This window comes from Silurus meridionalis, chromosome 13 (assembly GCF_014805685.1).
Source record: "Silurus meridionalis isolate SWU-2019-XX chromosome 13, ASM1480568v1, whole genome shotgun sequence".
In the NCBI taxonomy this organism is placed as follows: Eukaryota; Metazoa; Chordata; class Actinopteri; order Siluriformes; family Siluridae; genus Silurus; species Silurus meridionalis.
In genome coordinates, this window is record NC_060896.1 from 2,569,176 (window position 1) to 2,587,299 (window position 18,124).

General features: G+C 38.2%; 1 protein-coding gene across 1 annotated transcript; it reads right to left on the minus strand.

Moving 5' to 3' along the window:
• Positions 1 to 13,232: 13,232 nt before the first annotated feature.
• LOC124396107 (low choriolytic enzyme-like) lies at positions 13,233 to 17,768 on the minus strand. Its single transcript, XM_046865094.1, has 11 exons — positions 17,710 to 17,768; positions 17,502 to 17,552; positions 16,605 to 16,686; positions 16,467 to 16,470; positions 15,814 to 15,879; positions 15,067 to 15,222; positions 14,771 to 14,888; positions 13,866 to 14,044; positions 13,644 to 13,725; positions 13,439 to 13,563; positions 13,233 to 13,332 (listed from the first exon to the last, which is right to left on the minus strand). Coding segments are annotated over exons 3-11 (801 nt in total). The 5' UTR covers positions 16,674 to 16,686; positions 17,502 to 17,552; positions 17,710 to 17,768; the 3' UTR covers positions 13,233 to 13,330.
• Positions 17,769 to 18,124: the final 356 nt, after the last annotated feature.

Genomic DNA, 18,124 nt, shown 5'->3' on the forward strand with positions numbered 1-18,124 from the left:
AAGCATAATGTTCAGAGTTACTCTTGGAATCTTGTGAAGCATGGTGGTGGTAACATCATGTTTAGAGTTACTCTCAGTATCTCCTAAAGGATTATGGTGGTTACGTCATACATTATATGCTTATTTATAGTAATTTATTTTTGAAGATTTAAAAAACTATAATCCAATTTTCATCCATTTGAGATGCAGGGCTGTTCCTCATGATCTTCTTTTTTCCTTCACCGCTGTGGCTTCCTCATTAAGGCTCTGAATCTGCATCCAGATTTCTGAAAAGCCGATTTGTGACAGTGTGCGCCTTGAAAAGAGTGTATAAATTTGATTATATTTAATGTAATTTTTCCCTAAAACAGAAGACACACACACACACACACCAAACACACACACACAAAGAGGACACACTCTGGAATAATTTTCACTGTAACATCAGCTTTTCAGCTCATAATCACATCTTTACAGCGTATTAGAGAATGCTGTAGGATGTGTCTAAACCCTGAACAAACGTCCTCAGAGAGCAACAGTCATGTTTAGAGAAACCCCCTGAGTCCATGCCGCCTCATTTAAATTCTTACCAGGCAGACAAAAACTCCCAGTGGGGATTCTGAAGACCACACCTGAGAAAAAACTCCAGATCTGTTGCTTCTGATGGAAAAAAATGTCTGTAAAAGTCAGATGTCCCAAAACTTTTGCCAACCAATCGGTTTGAATAAAACCTAATTAAATTTACTGAAATTAAATAAATACAGTTTTCATACAGAGTGGCATGTAGTTAAATGCTTGATACGAGGGTCCAACATGTACATAGAAATAGAATATATATATATATATATATATATATATATATATATATATATATATATATATATATATATATATATATATATATATATATATATAAAGTATAAAAGTATAATAGAATTAAAAAATATAGGGATGCAAAAATACAAGTATTAGACAGAAAGGGATGGTTATGGATATGACCCAGATGTTGAAGTAGTCCAGATTAGTGTCCCACTGCCAGTCCAGTGTTAAAGTACTAGATCCTGGGTGTTTTCTGGTTTAAACTCTAAGTAGTCTAAGGGAAGAAGCACCTCCTCATTCTCTCTGTGTTTGCCTTCAAGGAGCAGAAGCTCTTCCCTGAACGCAAAAGCTAAAAAGATCTGTTGTTGGGATGGCTGAGGTCCTTCACTATCTTCCTGGCCCTGGTTACCTGTGTTTCTTTTCATCCTTCTGTTCCATTTTTCCCAATAGTCTCTGCGGCATCCAATCATTCAACAAAGAGCAGTTTTTCGTTTGGTAAAGCTTAAGAAGCAGCTTTGTGCTTTAGAGTGAGGCGTGATTGGAGAAGGATTCTTGTGTTTGGTGTAAGCGGGTCTGTTAATCTCCTAATCGTTTGAGGAGAATTGGAGATTGAAGTAGGATAACTGGGTTAGTTGATTCAGCATTAAAGGCGTTTGGTACTGTTGCATTCTACCAAACAAACCCAATTGCCGCGAATGTCTGTTAACTAATCAGGACTGAACAAGGACATGGCGCTGCTGGAAAGATAGTTGATAAAGATGAAAAGGTAACAGAGTTCAATAAAAAGTACTATAATACCAAAAAACAACTTGTCCTTGGCAGCGTTTGAACCCCACACCATCAGCAGGCCTGTATTTCATGTAAATTGCAGACAGGTAGCCTGCAGAGTTTAAAAGAAAAGGAATAAAAAATCAGCCATGCCCATGGAGCCCACCATGTGTTCCTTCCTCTCCTCCATTATTTATGCATGAATTTATACCACAGTGCTCATGGATTCTGGATTTTGATTGGGCATAAGGAGTTTATTGATGTTCTGTAGCAGTAGCTCTGGCCGTACCTGCACCCTGGTACTAATACACTACTGTTATTCTACAGTACAATGATTACAGTGGATAAAAAGCATCGCCAGTGTCAGTGTTTTGTAAAAGTCAAAGGTAAAGCTATTAGTTGTACTTGCTTTACAGAGGTTTCACAACACTAAATACCCCAAATACACTATATTTCCAAAAGTATTGGGACACCTAACCTTTCCTGCTATATGTGGTTCTTTTCCAAACTGTTACCACAAAGCTGAAGGCACTCAATTGTACAGGACGATATCCATTAGCACACTCCAGAATCTAGTGTCTTCTTCCCAGAAGAGTGGAGGGAAATATAAGAGCGAATCGGGAATAAATGTGGAATGCAATGCTCAAAAATCACATACAGTACTTATGATAAGGTGACCCAATACTTTGGCAATTTAGTGTATAACTAGAGGTTGATAAAAAAGAGTAATGAGTCATTCTTTAGTAATCAGAAGCAGCTTTTTGCCAAGTAGGTATGCAATAAAACATGTAAGTAACATCACAGACATAATAAAAAAATACAAACAAGTGGAGCTATTTTATTAAAAAAAAAAAAACTGGAAAAATGGGTATTGCACAAAAACTACGAGAATAAAAAAGAAAATGGTATTGCACATATTTTATAAAAAAAATAATGAAAAAAGCCGTATTGTGTAAAAACAAAACAAAAAAATGGTATTGCACAAACAAATACAAAAATAAAACGCTCTATTTTACATGTTTTATTATACAATGGGGGGATGGGGGGTATTTAACTGTTCATGAAGTCGATTCTCTGAAGAGGGGAATATTGGCTGTCCTGGTGTTTGGTGCTCTGTAGATCAGAAGATCTGTGTTCCCTCTGATCACTTGATTTTTACAAACACAATAAAAAAAATGGAAAAGGACCATTATTTTAATTTTCTTCTAATATTTCAGAAACAAACTACAGAAAAACAAGTAATTTTCCTGTCTTTTTTTTTTTGTAGATGCGTGGAAAAGAAAATCAAAGGTAAACTGAAACTATCTAAAGCTTATATACAGAATATATTAAATCAGGATTTATAAAATAAGACGCCGTACCCCCTGCACGCGTTATTTGACCCATTCTCAGTGCTGTAAATGAAAGCCATGGACAGAATGCTCAGTACAGAGGCATTGATTTTGACCCATGTTTCATGAGGACATCACATGATAGACACCAAAATGCACTGTTTTTTTAAACATCCGATTACATGCAGTATTTAGTCCTCGTTTTCTGTTATAATATCCTCCGGTCTTCTGGAAAGATATTCCACTAGATTTTGAATAGTTCTTGGTGAGATTTTGTGGAGATTCATTCAGCATCATGGGTATTTGTAAAGTCAGGTAGTGATGAAGGTGATGTGAGGAGGCCTGGGATTCACCTTATACTTATAGTAGTATGATTGATATCTCTTTTGTTTTGTTGAAATTCATGTTTTGTCTCTTGGATTCTGTCCGTACACATGAAATGACTTTTGTCTGGTTTTGACTACGTTTTATAATATGGTTTCGGATTTGATTGCTTGGATTTATAAAGACTCTCTGTTTCCACTGACTTTTAAGGTGGCTATAGCAGATATAAGGATGGGGTTATATCGGTAGGAGAATGCTGAGGATGGAGCCACCAGGAAGGAGGAAAAGAGGAAGGCCAAGGAGGAGGTTTATGGATGTGGTGAGGGAAGACATGCAGGTAGTTGGGTTGAAAGAGGCAGATGTAGAGGACAGGGGGGTATGGAGACGGATGATCCGCTGTGGCAGATTCCCGCCACAGTGGAAGCGAAAGAAGAATAAAAAGAGGAAGAAGATGTAGAAGAAGAAGATGGGATAAAAGGAGTCTCCAGTATCAGCTTTCCGTAACAGCCAGAGGTAAAAGCTGTAAGCTTGTGTTTTTATTTAATTCAGTTTATTTTTTCATTGGTTGGACCCAAACAGCATATTACACGTATGCTGATGGTAGTAAAGATGAATCTATCCTACTGCATCCAGAAGAGCTAGAGGTCATAATGGATATAATAACAGAAATATTATCACGATACACTCCAGAGAAGCAGTATTTGTTTAGTATTGCGTTACTGCTTCATATCTAATGGCGACCGATGCACTTTTTAAATGTAACATTTTGAGAAATACACTCAAACTCGAAGCTTTCGTGGACGAGTGAAACCCAGTCTCTCTATTAAATATTTCATTTTTTAAATATGTTTTACAGCCGCCGCCTCGTGTCCTTGTCCTCAGTCCATCTCAACGTTGCGATACGTCCTTCATCCTCCGTCTCTAAGCGTCTTCTCCTTTCTCCATCTGCTGTTTACTGCCACTTCTCTTTTATTCATGATGAAAGAGATTAAACCAAACCTCGTTTGGAAACGGTGGGGGCGAGGACGAGGACGAGGAATAAAACGTGTCTCATCAAGGAATTACACCGTTTAAATAAAGGTCAATGGGATTGAGAGATAATGGAAAAAGGAGTTAAAGTATGAAGAGGGTCTGAGATGCTGGGAAAGAAAGACGAGATTTCTGTCTGTTCATCAGTAATTGTATCTAAGCGAAGGTCAGCAGATTTCTTCCATCCGTCTCGTTCCTTAAAGGTTTCCTGCTCGAACTCAGTGACAGACAACTTTCAAAGTCATCCTAAATCCGTTTGTTTTTTTTTTTTTTTTACTTTCCAGAGTATTTTGATTTGTCCGAAGCTACGGGATGTTATCAGTTCTAAATAGGTTGTCAGGTATCTACAGCACAGTACACAGTGAAAAACTGAATGAACATGGTTTGATGATATTATGTGTTGTAGATAAGGAGATATTCGCAATCTTTACGATTGAACATTATTCTGAAATCATTCCACAATTTGTAAACGCAGTTCTTTTTGCTGAAGCTCCGCCCATCTTTACTTCTGAGACCATCTCTTAGACACGCTTTTTATTCCTAATCATTTTACTGACCTGTCGTCAATGCACCTAATTTGTTATAAAATATTCCTCCAGCTGTTTTTATTTTAGCAACACCTACTTTTCCAGCTATTTGTTAATATAATATAAGTGGGGTTTTTTTTTGTCGCATCACTTGTTGCAGCATCACCCACTAATATTTTCAACTTGCAGTAGTGGGGCATAAACCCCCAACCTTCCAAACAGTAGCCCAGATCATTAATCCCTGATCTACCACATGCCCAATTGGGAATTAACTTAACTTCAATTGCTGTCTCTGTCCCAACTTTTTAGAGACTTTTGTGCTGCGGGTATCAAATTGAAAATAATTTATGTTTTAATTTATTTAATACCTTGTCCTTAAAATGGTTAAAATGATTCGCTCTAACGGTGTATGTACAGTCACGTCTCACAGCTATCTGTCCTTCAACTGTTCTACAATTTTATGCCTGTTCACCTGTTACGGTTTATCATTACATGTTTTTCATTGTTTGGTTGTGTGTTTGGTTGCAGTACAATGATTCTTTTTTATCAAATATTTATATGTGCTTTCATATCGCTTCATCAACTGATGGATATTAATTGACCTTTTCGAACGTCAAGCTCCGGTCACGTTGAATGGAGAATGCTATTAGTTGTAGGAATGTTACTAGTATATAGAGATGTGGAGGTGGAAGCTTAGTCGTTAAGGTGTTGGACTTTGGCTCCAAAAGGTCATGAGTTCAAATCTCAGCCACACCAAGCTGACATTCCTGACCCCATCACTGCTGAGATAGATGTATGTATGCAATAAATATAAGTCGCTCTGGATAAGGACGTCTGCCAAATATATATAGGGTGGTGTAAAATGCGTAGAAATGTTTGATTCATTAAGAGAACAGAAGGATTTAGGGTTTTACTTGGGATGGTGATTAGGAAACAATTGGAGCAGATCAACAGTGAAAATGTCAGCGGGCTAAAAACACTTTTGTAAGCAGCCTCTATAGAAAATGTAGTGTTATTGTTCAGTGGAACTGCATATGGTTTCTTCTTTAAGGTTCATATCCTTTCAACCAAACTCCACAGGTATATTTGATGAATATCATGAGCCATGGTTTATAAGCCTTCTTTATATGATCCTCCTCTTCACTCTAAGCTCAAAACCCAATTTACGGCGTATTGTAACTAACTGGTTCGCCATTCGTGCACACTGTGTGAGGTTAATATTACAGTTTCCTAATGCAGTGCAAAAACTCATTCAGTGGGCTTTCGATCGGAGCCAGGAGTCATTCGGGAATGTGGACAACAGCGGACTGCAGCCCATATGCTTTTCTGTCCGACCTCATTTGTAACATGTGACTTAACCTCATCCATTTCTTCATCCTCCAGGGAGAAGAGAGAGAAAAAACAAGAGAGAGAGAGAGAGAGAGAGAGAGAGAGAGAGAGAGAGATGGAAAAACACAGCGAGAAAGTTTCTTCCATGCTAAAAATAACAGTTGCTGCCCACCTGGTGCTTCTCGCTGGATATCGATCTCTTTAAATTACACAAACTGAAAGTCATGACCTTAAACTAATTGTGTGTTTGCGCAGCAGGGCGGAATGTCGCTACGTTACAAAGTTTATTGATTTTTTTTTTCCCCTTTAGTCTGGCTTGAACTTTTAGATCAGGCACCAGAGACTCATCATGGTGATGTGCTGAACTATTTATTGTTTTCGTTTTTTTAATGCAGAAATACAGTGTTCAAAAGTTTTAGAACACCCGATTTTTCTAACCTGATAGTACAAATGATTTCCTTTGATGCTGTAGCATGAAATTTTTCTTTCACTTGAACTAGGAGACCCAAACCTGTTCCAGCATGACAATGCTCCTGTGCACAAACCACATAAAGATCTGCTTAACAGGTTGGAGTGAAAGATCTTCTGACCTCTGACCTCAGACCTATTGAACATTAGGTTCATTACCCTAAACCTAACCCTAGATTTTGTAATGATGTGTGAGATTTCATTCAGCCACAAGGGTGGTACTGATGTAGGTGAGGAAAGGAGGCCAGGGGTGCAGTCAGTGTTCACATGCATCCAGAAGGTATTCAATACTTCTGCTATATAGTGTTTTATAACAGCAAAATGTGGAATGGGATTTTTAAAAAGCACAAGTGGACAATGGTCAAACTTTTGTCCGTGTAATGTTAACTGTTGTCAGATTATAAAGTCATAGCTGAATATACATAACGTTATTGATTTTTAAATACAAAAGAATAAAAAACGTTCTTTCGGCTTCTTCCATCAGGGGCCACCACAGCGGATCATCCATATCCACATGTTCGATTTGGCACATGTTTTATGCTGGATGTCCTTCCTAACGCAACCCTCCCCATTTATCCGGGCTTGGGACCGGCACTAAGAGTGCACTGGCTTGTGCAACCCTAATGGCTGGGTTTTTAAATACAAAAGAATAATATAAGAAAATCTAAGCCAAGGTTCTGAATGTGTTGTTTTATGCGAACATGTTCTATGCAGTAGTAACTAAACTAAAAAGCCAAAATCTAAGTAAAACTAAACAATATGCTGAATTTGCCAGAAAATATATTGTTTGGTGTAGTGAAATACAAACTAGGCTTTGTACAATCTTTGCTAGCAGATTAGCAAAACAAGTAAACTAGCGAGGATATAGAGTACACTCCGCAAAGGCAGTAACAATTTCAAAACCTGAAACAGGACATTTGTGCAAATTTAGAAGGTATTTGGGTGTGGCGAGGCGAAGCGCTCAGTGTGGAGCTGCTGCGCCATGAATAATCGGGTAATTTGCTATTTCAAGTCAACTGTCAAAAGCTATGCAGATTAGCATGATGAAGCGACAGCTAGCTAATTCCTTTTATTCGAGGAGAAGAAAAGGGCAAAGCTTATCACCCTTTTAAATCCACACCATTAACTACATCTTGGAGCCATCAGTGTAAAGATGTCATTAACTCGTGTTTGACCCCATGACTGGCCAGTAAATCAAATATAATCTCTAACACACTGGGAATGTTGAAGCAAGCCTCTGTGTGTGTATGTGTGTGTGTGTGTGTGTGTGTGTGTGTGTGTGTGTGAGAGAGAGAGAGAGAGAGAGAGAGAGAGAGAGAGAGAGAGAAAACAGCTTTAATTTGCCAATTTAACTCCAAAAAGCAGAAGGAACGCACGTGAAACACAGCGGTGATGCTGACAGATGTGTAGGCGAGGGACAATGGAGCAGAAGCCACTAATGCCTCTAAGGTTAGAGAGAGAGGGAGGTGATGAGGCGTTTGTACTTTAATAAGGATTAAGCTTCATTAACACACACGTTTTCTTTTCTTTTCTCCGTGCAGTTAGAGATTGTGTAGTCGAGGGTTACTGTGTTGAAAAAAAACCTGGTAGCAATACATTAATCTAAACAGCTGAAGAATCATTGGGCGTATTAAACCATATCACATACTGTATATTTAATATAAATGTCACACACACCCTCACAAAGCAACTCTGTAAAGACAAAAGTTTGTGGACACCTGACCATAAAATTGGTATGTGATCCTTTTTGATAAGCACATCCCGCATTTAGTCTCCATTTGCTGTTATTATTAGCTCCATTCTTCTGAGAAGATGTTCCACTAAATTTAGTACAGATTTGTAAGATTCCACTAAGCCACAAAGGTGTTAGAAAAGTCAGGTACTTATGTAGGTGAGATGAGGAGTCCTTGGGTGCATGAAAAACTTTCATGCATTCCAAAGGTCTCCAATAGGGTTGGAGCTCCAGAGCAAGAGATCTTCCACCAAATCTAACCCATGTAAAGCACATCTGTATTGAACTGGATTTGTGCACAGGGGTATTTACATGCTTGAACAGATTTGTATCTTCTAGTTTAAGTTAGGGAAAGTTTGAATGCTACCTCATCCAGAGACATCCTATACAATCGTGTGTATTAATCGTTGACATCTTGGATTGTGATGAGCACCAGTGTGTGTGTGTGTGTGTGTGTGTGTGTGTGTGTGTGTGTGTGTGTGTGTGTGTGTGTGTGTGTGTGTGTGTGTGAAAGAGAGAGAGAGAGAGAGAGACAGAGAAAAACAAAATCTACCCATAGATTAACGATATCACTTGTATTCCTTAAAACAAGACTTTCAGTAGAAACAGTTCTCCACCAAGCCACCAGGGGTCACTGATTATCTTAATTCATTAAAGTTCTGAGTTTTGTGTCATATTTGTAAATTAGTTTTATTTTTACTTGCTTGTAATTGCTTGTGATTATAGGATTTATGTTGTTCCTCACTCTGGCTTTTGGTAATTAAGTTGGTATCAAAAAGTTTCGACAGAAGCTCTGTTTACAATAAATTACATTATATATCTAGGGTTACACACTATCTACCTTCAAAATAGTCCCCTTGCACAGCAATACAGCGCCCCCAGTGTTCCTGCCACTTCTGAATTGTGTCCTGAAATTCTTCTTTTTAAAGCACCTTCTAATGTTTTAATGGAGCTGGATCTTCATCTTCGGGAAGAAGGCGAAGTCCGCATCAGCCAAATATTGCGAGAAAGATGTGAGATCTTATCATTTCCAATGTGAAGCTCACGTGTGAGGAGAGCATTGTAACAAAGTGCGCACGTGATCAGAATAGCACCAGCTGCACAGTTCCAGATGTCCACAGGAGGATGTCTTTTGTGTACACTGCATTATGAAGTTAAGTGCTCCCTGTGACTGTGCGTCCTGCCATCTGTTGGTGTGTTATAAACCTAGTCTCGAAACTTTTCAATACCACCTTGTAAAAAGCCTCCATATGGATCCGCACACATCTCCAGAGTGTTGAAAAGCTCTCACAGAAAGTAAGGAAAAGAAGCAATAGATTTGATTCTTAAAATATGAGCTCTCTTATTACCCCAGAGAAGAAAACAATTATACATTCTGGCCCATTTGAGAATTCGAGAATCCTACATACATTACTAATTCAAATAGAATTTGATTTACTATTGGTCAGATCACAGCCAGGGGGGAACTCCAGATCCCAGCAGCCATTACTGCTTCCAAATACTCCCAAACCACATCTGCAATTACCCAAACAGCATCTCCAAACTACTGATTGAGCACAGGTGTGCTTACACACACACCCACACACACATAAAAAATAAACTTCCATTCACAAACTTTCTGCAAAGAACCAGTCTTTGTGATCTGTTCTACTGACTTACCAAACCTGATAGCTTGACAAGACATCTTGTTGTTAACATTTAGCAGAAACGTTGTCAAAACATGGTAGAAGTCATGGAATCTAAGCAGCAGAACAGATACAAAAACAAGATAACAAGATTCCTGCATTCCATATTGGCTGTGATCTGGCAGCGTTATTATATTAGTAATCATTTTCATTATGTGGTTGACCCTATAGAGTGGGATACAGCTCATCTTTATACAGGGTGAAGCAGGGAAATGGGAAACTTTGGAGCTAGGGGTTCTGGGCTGTTGGTAATTGTTTGGAACAAGTGTGAGCTCGTTTTGAACCCACTACTATTAGTTATAATGAAGCAGTTGAGTGGTGCACAACAACCTTTTGTGAGAGTTTTAGCCAGTTATTACGTCATGTTTGTTGCCTGTCTGCTGGTGTTGAACGGGCTGCACACCAAAGGTTGTTTGAGCTGCCATCATGAGGAGCCTTCACCTCTCCATTCCACAACAAGCATAATCACATGATTGTGTCGAGCTGTTACTTTGAAATACATGTTCTAATTGCATAAACAAACAGGACAAATCATGACATGCTAACTGATGCTGAATGCCCTTCACTCACACCATCGCCATTCTTATAAAAGGCTTTACAGCAAACGAAGGCCAAGGGGTTCGAAACAATTGCTGACACCCCACGGTCACCAACTGCTGGTTCATTTCCCCGTTGCCCTGCATCACCCAGTACAAACAAGTCGTTGAGGTCTGAAGGTTTGGCAGTGCTAGAATAAGGACTCGTGACCTTTCATTCAGAGGTACCAAAGCCACTGAGCAGCCACTCAGTATGACACTTTCTTTACATAAAACTTTAGCTGCTCTAAGCTTTGATAACAATAGAGACATGGGGAAGGAACTACAGTTTCCAAGGAAGGGCGATGTTTTATATTCTCTTCTGTTTACTCAAATTGATAAACATTTGCAATAGAATGTGTGAGACCCTGATCAAGTTTGAACACAGGTCGATATGTTCTATCATTTGAACGTAGTATGATTTTCACAAATGACGTAAGTAATGTATTGAGGGGCTAGTGGGAAAACGTAATACCTCTGCTGTGGAGAGCATATTGTGTCATTTGCTTAATATTAAACTTTTTTCTTGCTGCTGGAATTTATAGGTTGGGATGAGTGTGTGTGGCTGTCATTGCTAATTTCTCTTGAACTACCTTCCAATTTAAGCATAAGTCAAGACTTTGGATTTGGGATCATATACAGAATTGGGGCTGCAGGTACAAATCATGGTAAAACTAAATAAAACCATGGACAAGGATTTCTGATAACTGATTACTGTGCTTTGAATTAAAGATGCCTGTGACAACACTGGACTCGCACTTGATACCACAAAGCTCAATTTCATGTTCCTGCCAGTCCTTGGTAAGCCATATCTAGATTTTTACATTATTGTAAAAAAGCAAACCTCAAGGCATTTGATAGATCCATTTAACTGTAGAGCATGCTCTCAAAATTGATAGTGAGGTCATCAATAGGATCATTGTGATGGGCCAGACATGTAGTTTAAATAACTGACAGCTGCCTGTCAAAACAGCTGCTGTCTAGTGATCTAAACAGAGCTGGAACTGAAGAAAGCAATTAGATACTTTGATATTGATATTGCCAGTGGGGAATCACTTGCCCTCGGCCGTCCCAACCAGGTGGCAATGTGATCAAAGAAGGCCCATGTGTATATAAAGCCAGGAGAACAGAAGCAAGCCACATGCAAGGCCTGAGCATCAATCTCCATTAGCATACTATCATCCCATGTCTTACATGTAAAAGAGTCTTCCAGGTCTGGATAACCCTCCTGCCACACTGTCTCCCATTCCTAATCTAAAGAAATCTAGTGGCTCAATGTACAGTAATATAGTACAACCCCAATTCCCAAAAAAGATGTAAATAAAAACAGAATTCAATGATTTGTAAATCTCATAAATCCATATTTTATTCAAAATAAAACAAAAAAATCAAATATCAACTGTTTAAACTGAGAATCGATTACATTTGATGGCTGCAACACATCTCAAAAATTTTGAACAGGGCCAGGTTTACCACTCTGTAGCATCACGTCTTCTGTCCATATACATCTGGGAACTGAGAAACCAGTTGTGTCTGATACAGGGTTCTAGCTTCTCAATAGGTCTGGGTGTTCTTTGTTGGATTTTTCGTTTCATGATGCGCAAACCATGTGCATGGCCTGTGCATCAACCTCCATTGGTATACTATCATCCCATGACTTACATGTCTTATATGTAAAAGAGTATTCCAGGGCACCAGTCATGCTGTCTCCCATTCCTAATCTAAAGATTCAAGGCTGACTTTGACATGCAAAGGCCAAACCCTCTGTGAATACTCAGGCATAACATTCTGACATTATACTATTATGACTTGTGAATTGAATAACACTAATTATCTCTTCATGACGGAACCTGTTAGTGGGTGCATTTATTTATTAGGCAGCAAGTGAACATTTTGTCCCCAAAGTTGACGTGTTTGAAGCAGAAAAAATGAGCGTAAGGATTCGAGCAAGTTTGACAAGTTATGATTTCTAGACGACTGGGTCAGAGCATCTCCAAAACTGCAACTCTTGTGGGATGTTCCTGGTCTCCAGTGGTCATTATCTACCAAAAGTGCTCCAAGGAAGGAACAGTGGTGAACCAGTGACAGGGTCATGGGCTCATGGATGCACGTGGGGAGCAAAGGCTGATCCGTCTGGTTCGATCCAACAGACGAGCTCCTGTAGCTCAAGCTGCTGAAGAAGTTCATGTTGGGAATGCTCAAATGTTTTGGTATTATAATTACAATATATTAGGGGGACCAACAGAAGTTACTAAATTAAACAATCCAAAAAAAATTTATTAGTTTTTAGAAGTTTCTTTTTTTTTTAAATACACCACTTGATTTGACTTGTTATCTTCTAAAGCAGAGAAATTTAGACATTTGTAAGTATGGCTTGAAATCTCCATATTTTGTACATGCAGGAATTGTAAACTCTTGCCAAGTTTTTGTTCTAAATTTCTGAGCTGCAAATCGAATGATTCTTGACCCATGTTCTTGACTCATAATCTCCTAGCACTTGACACCAACACAACACTTATAAAGTTATTCCGATCCGGTTGACTGTAATTGTCTAGTGTTGAAATGTTGGAAATAAACTAAAAGATTTCTACAATGTGTGTGTGCATCTATAAAAATGTCTATTTGTAATGAGTTATTTAGTGAACAAAAACAAATGAATTCCTTTGTTGATCTGAAGTCATTGATTTTATTTATTGATTAAAGACATTTGTTTTATCAGTTGAGAGGGACCACCAGGAAATGGACCACTGCAGCACTGTCCAGTCTCTGTAAAAGAAAACAGAGACTTTTATCTGTACCTGAGCTTCATATGTCTGCTCTTTTCATGGTTAAATATTTTCGACCGAATGCTATTTTTCTGATAAAAACTTACAGCACTTGTACAGTCTGTTGAGCCTGTTGATATCATGTTGGCTCATCTGAGTGGCCTGGCCAAAGGACACGTTGGGGTTTGGTACGGGGATCATGGTGGGCTGGCCATTCTTAGAGAATGCAGTTCTGAAAAGCAAAGTCGATCTTTAGTGGTTTGATGTACAGAATATAATACGTAGATACCCATAAGCCTGTGTTAAATCTACCTGTGGTACTGCATAACAGAGTTGTAGTCATAAGGAGTTCCCTGGTTCAGGGTGGCAATCTTGTTAAAATTGTGCTCCATGCCTGATTATAGAGCAAATGCAGAGCAAATCAATACCAATAAACAATTCATTTGCATGGTCAGGGGACAAGTAACAGTTCTAATGATCATACTATATTAGGATTTAAAAAAGATAATTAGAATAAAAGAAATGAAGCTGTACCGCTCTGAATGTTCTCCCAAGCGACACGGATGTAGCTGTCACGGTCACTGCGGGTTTGTTCATGATTGAAACCCAGGGCATGGAGAAGCTCATGCTGGACGGTCTTGTGGTAGACACAGCCGCTACGGGCCAGAGACACCGTCTGTGCGTTACCACGACGTCCAACAAAGGAGTAGCATCTGTTGAAGTGTAAGAAAACGATAAAACAACAATAGACACAACACAGAAAGGACATCTCATTGATTTTTCTGGAGAACAAATTCAAATATTTTCCAAATATTTTTGGATAAATCTATGGATTTAAAACTTCCCTTTCCCTCCAATTTTTCAATGATATTTTTATTTCTGCACTGAAAAAACTCACAAAGCAGCTTTACAGAAATCTACACTATATAGACATAAAATTGTGGACACCGGACCATGAATTGGTTTGTGCCTTCTGAACAACCCTTTCCACCTTTAGACCCTTTTTGATATCCTAATAACCTCCACTCTTCTGAGAAGATTTTCCACAAAATCTGGAGGAGCTATCTTCTCATTCAGATACAAGGGTGTTAGTAAAGTCAGGTACTGATGTAGGTGAGGAGAGGAGGCCTGGGATGCAGTCAGTGTTTAAATTAATCCAAATGGTGTTTAATAGAGTTGGAGCTCAATAGCAGGATATCTTCCATAACTTTAAACCCATGTAAATTATATCTTCATGGAGTTTGCTTTGTGCTCAGGGGCATTGTGATGCTGGAACAGGTTTTTGGTCTCCAAGTTTAAGTTAAGTGAAAACTTCATGCTTCTTCATCCAAAGATGTTATTTACAATTTATGTAACAGTTTGCAGAAGAAGCACATCTGGCTGGAAAAGTCTGGTGTCCCCGTACTTTAGTCCGTTTGGCGTATGGGTTGAACACGTACCCGTTGCGAGACTCGATGCTAATGTAGTCCCTCTGGTTTGAACGTGGGGTGAAGCGGATGCAGGAGAAGGAGGCGAAGGAGTCCAGACCACGCTGGATAACCTGACGCTCGCTGCTCGCTGAAGTACAGGAGACAAAAATATACCATAATGTGTCCAAAAGGAAAAACGAGAGTATTTCAATTAATATACCAGATTATCAGAATGCAAATGCGACACCACTATAAACACACATTCAATTGTCTAGTGTTACAACTAGAGCACTTTGAATGAGGGTATATTATAAATAATAGCATACAGTATTGGTTGAGGATGACGTAGGGAACGTAAACTTTTCCGTCAGTAGATTTGGGCCACATGCAGCCTTTGGATGTGCAGGGATCAGCGTTTCGCTCGCTGTCCTCAGACACAGCGATGTCTCCTTCAACCAGTGTGGGTTCATCAGCGTCACGACCTAACACACCCAATACACACATACCAATCACACACAGCACAAGCATCAGCTTTAGAAATACACAGATATGTTTTGTAATACTGTGTCATACAGACAGATGTATATTTATGTGTGTGTGTGTGTGTGTGTGTGTGTGTGTGTGTGTGTGTGTGTGTGTGTGTGTGTGTGTGCTTGTGTATGTGTGACTATTTTTACATGTTGATTCTGTATGTGTATATGTGAGTATGTCCTTGTGTGTGTGTGTGTGTGTTTGTACCTATATTTGTGTGTGTGTGTGTGTGTGTGTGTGTGTGTGTGTGTGTGTGTGTGTGTGTGTGTGTGTGTTTATGTACATGTTGTTCTGTAAGTGTCTTTGAATGTCTTTAAATGCATGTGTGTGTGTGTGTGTATAAGTGTGCATCAATATGTGTGCCAGTGTGTATGTGTGTGTGTGTATGAGTGTGTGTGTGTTTGTGTGTCTTTGTATGAGTGAGTTTTGTATGTATGTGTGTGTGTTTGTGTGAGTTTGTGTCTGAGTATGTCTGCGTGTGTGTTTGTATGAGTTTGTGTGTAAGAGTGTGTGTGTATGAGTGTGTGTGTGTTTATACTTACGGAGGTTAGTGTTTGCTCTCTCGATCAGCTCTCCCACAGAAAGCTCAGCGAGCAAATCCTCCACAGCTGTTACACACAACATCATCAAACTGAGTCTTTTCTTTTTCTTTAAATGTTGTTTTTTATTATTATTTAATTATTCTTTTTTATTTTTGTTTTATTTTATAGTACCAACACAACATGAAACAAATTCCTTTTTACATACAACTCATGATGCTTAGCAATGAGGATGATTGTGATTCGGAATACGGCCTTTTTATCATTTATAATACAGTTATTACTGACATCTGATGATTAGAACACACACACACACACACACACACACACACACACACACACACACACACACACACACACACACACACACACACATATATATATATATATATATATATATATATATATATATATATATATATATATATATATATATATATATATATATATATATATATATATATATATATATATATATATATGTGTAAATTATATATTATTTGCACTTTTAGTTCCCATCAGTAGCACATTCGTAGTGCTGGGATTCAAACCTATGACCATCCGATCAGACGTCTTTAATAGTAACTACTGAGCTCCCACTTACTGCATGCTAACCTACTTATTGTATGAGACCCAGCAGAGAGAAGGGGACTTACCCAGCTGTGACATGAAGACATTATAAATGGAAAGAAAAATATGGAGGAAAATGAAAGAAAAAATTAAATCACAGTTATGTGTTTTTATTAGTTTCATAATTTAGTGAGTTTGTTAGTTTGGTGTAAATAATATCTCACCTCCTCATGAGCTCTGACAGAGCAGCAGAGCAGAGCGAGTACGCTCACAATCACCTTACACGCAAACATGATGTCACGGATCCTGAAACCAGAGGAACATCTCTGTTGTAAGTAAGATAGAACCCTCTCTCTATATGCTTGTCTCTGTCCCTCTCTCTTTATCCTTCTCATTCTCTCGCTCTCAATCTCTGCCTCAATTTCTATCACTCTTTCCAACCCTCTCACTCTGTCTCTCTCTATCTTTCTCCCTATCCCTCTGTGTATCCCTCTTTCACTTTGTCTCTATCCTTCAATCTTTCTCTAGTTCACTTTTCAGAGTACTTTTTAAAGTTCTATTTCCATCATTGTTTACATGCAATTTGCCAAAGCATCAGTAAAAACAAGTGAACGCAAGTCTTACTCTTTTTCTCTCTCTGTAAGTGTTTTTTTTTTTATTGTTTTTTTTAATCAAACTAAGAATTTAATTTCATGCTGTTTGAAGGACAATTATATTTATTTGGTGTACTGAAGAACAGTTACTGTTCTCTTACTGTACTCTTAAAGTAAAGTAAAGACACGAGACTCATTCCATAAATGTTCAAAAATCTCCTTATATACCACTGTATTAATAATTACACACATTTTTGATGTGCAGGGAGATGTTGTTGGACAAGTGCATTAAAATAAACCTGCAGCTGCACTGTGAGAGCTGCTGTTATAAACAACTACTCAACAACATCTGACCAATCAGAATCCAGAATTTAAAGCTATTTTAGAATAAAAATCTAGATACAATGTGCAGGTTCATGTGCTTTCAGCTATTTAGAAAAAGAGAAACAATTAATAAAATTATTAACTAGCCCAATTTGATGAAATAAACGATATCTTTAAAATGAATAAAAATAACTTAATAAATACCTTCAAGCTCGAAGAAGAACTGTTGATGAGATCACTCAGTGTCCGAGGATCCTGAGTCGCATTTTTATACTCATTTTTGTCTATCCAAAGTGACGAGCATTTTCCATACATGTAACCCAGCAGCTGCTAATTCTCAAAAATTATCTTTACATGTGAATGTACACTGGGACAGAGTTTATTCTGAGAAAAATATTAGATTATAACTGACCTTGAGCATACATGCAGGTGTGGAGTTTCCATGATGAGCTCACAGTGTTTATCTGTGCATAACTAATGGAAATTAAGTTTGACTGTATGAAGAAAATCTACAGAATGACGAATGTCTGACATGTCTTTTGACATGTCTATCTATGCATAACCTTTACTATATATACCATATATTATTACCTACTGCACCTTCTGTACATTAATCACACTCATTCCTGTATATTTGGACCTTATACCCTATTTATCACACTAGCATTATAATAACTAGCACACTAGTCATTTATTGTACATAGGCAACTTATGCACTTCTGGTTAGATGCTATCTGCATTTAAATGGTTTTGAACATGTACCCTGCACAATCACAATAAAGTTGAATCCAATCTAATCTAATCTAATCTACAGTAATTACTGCATT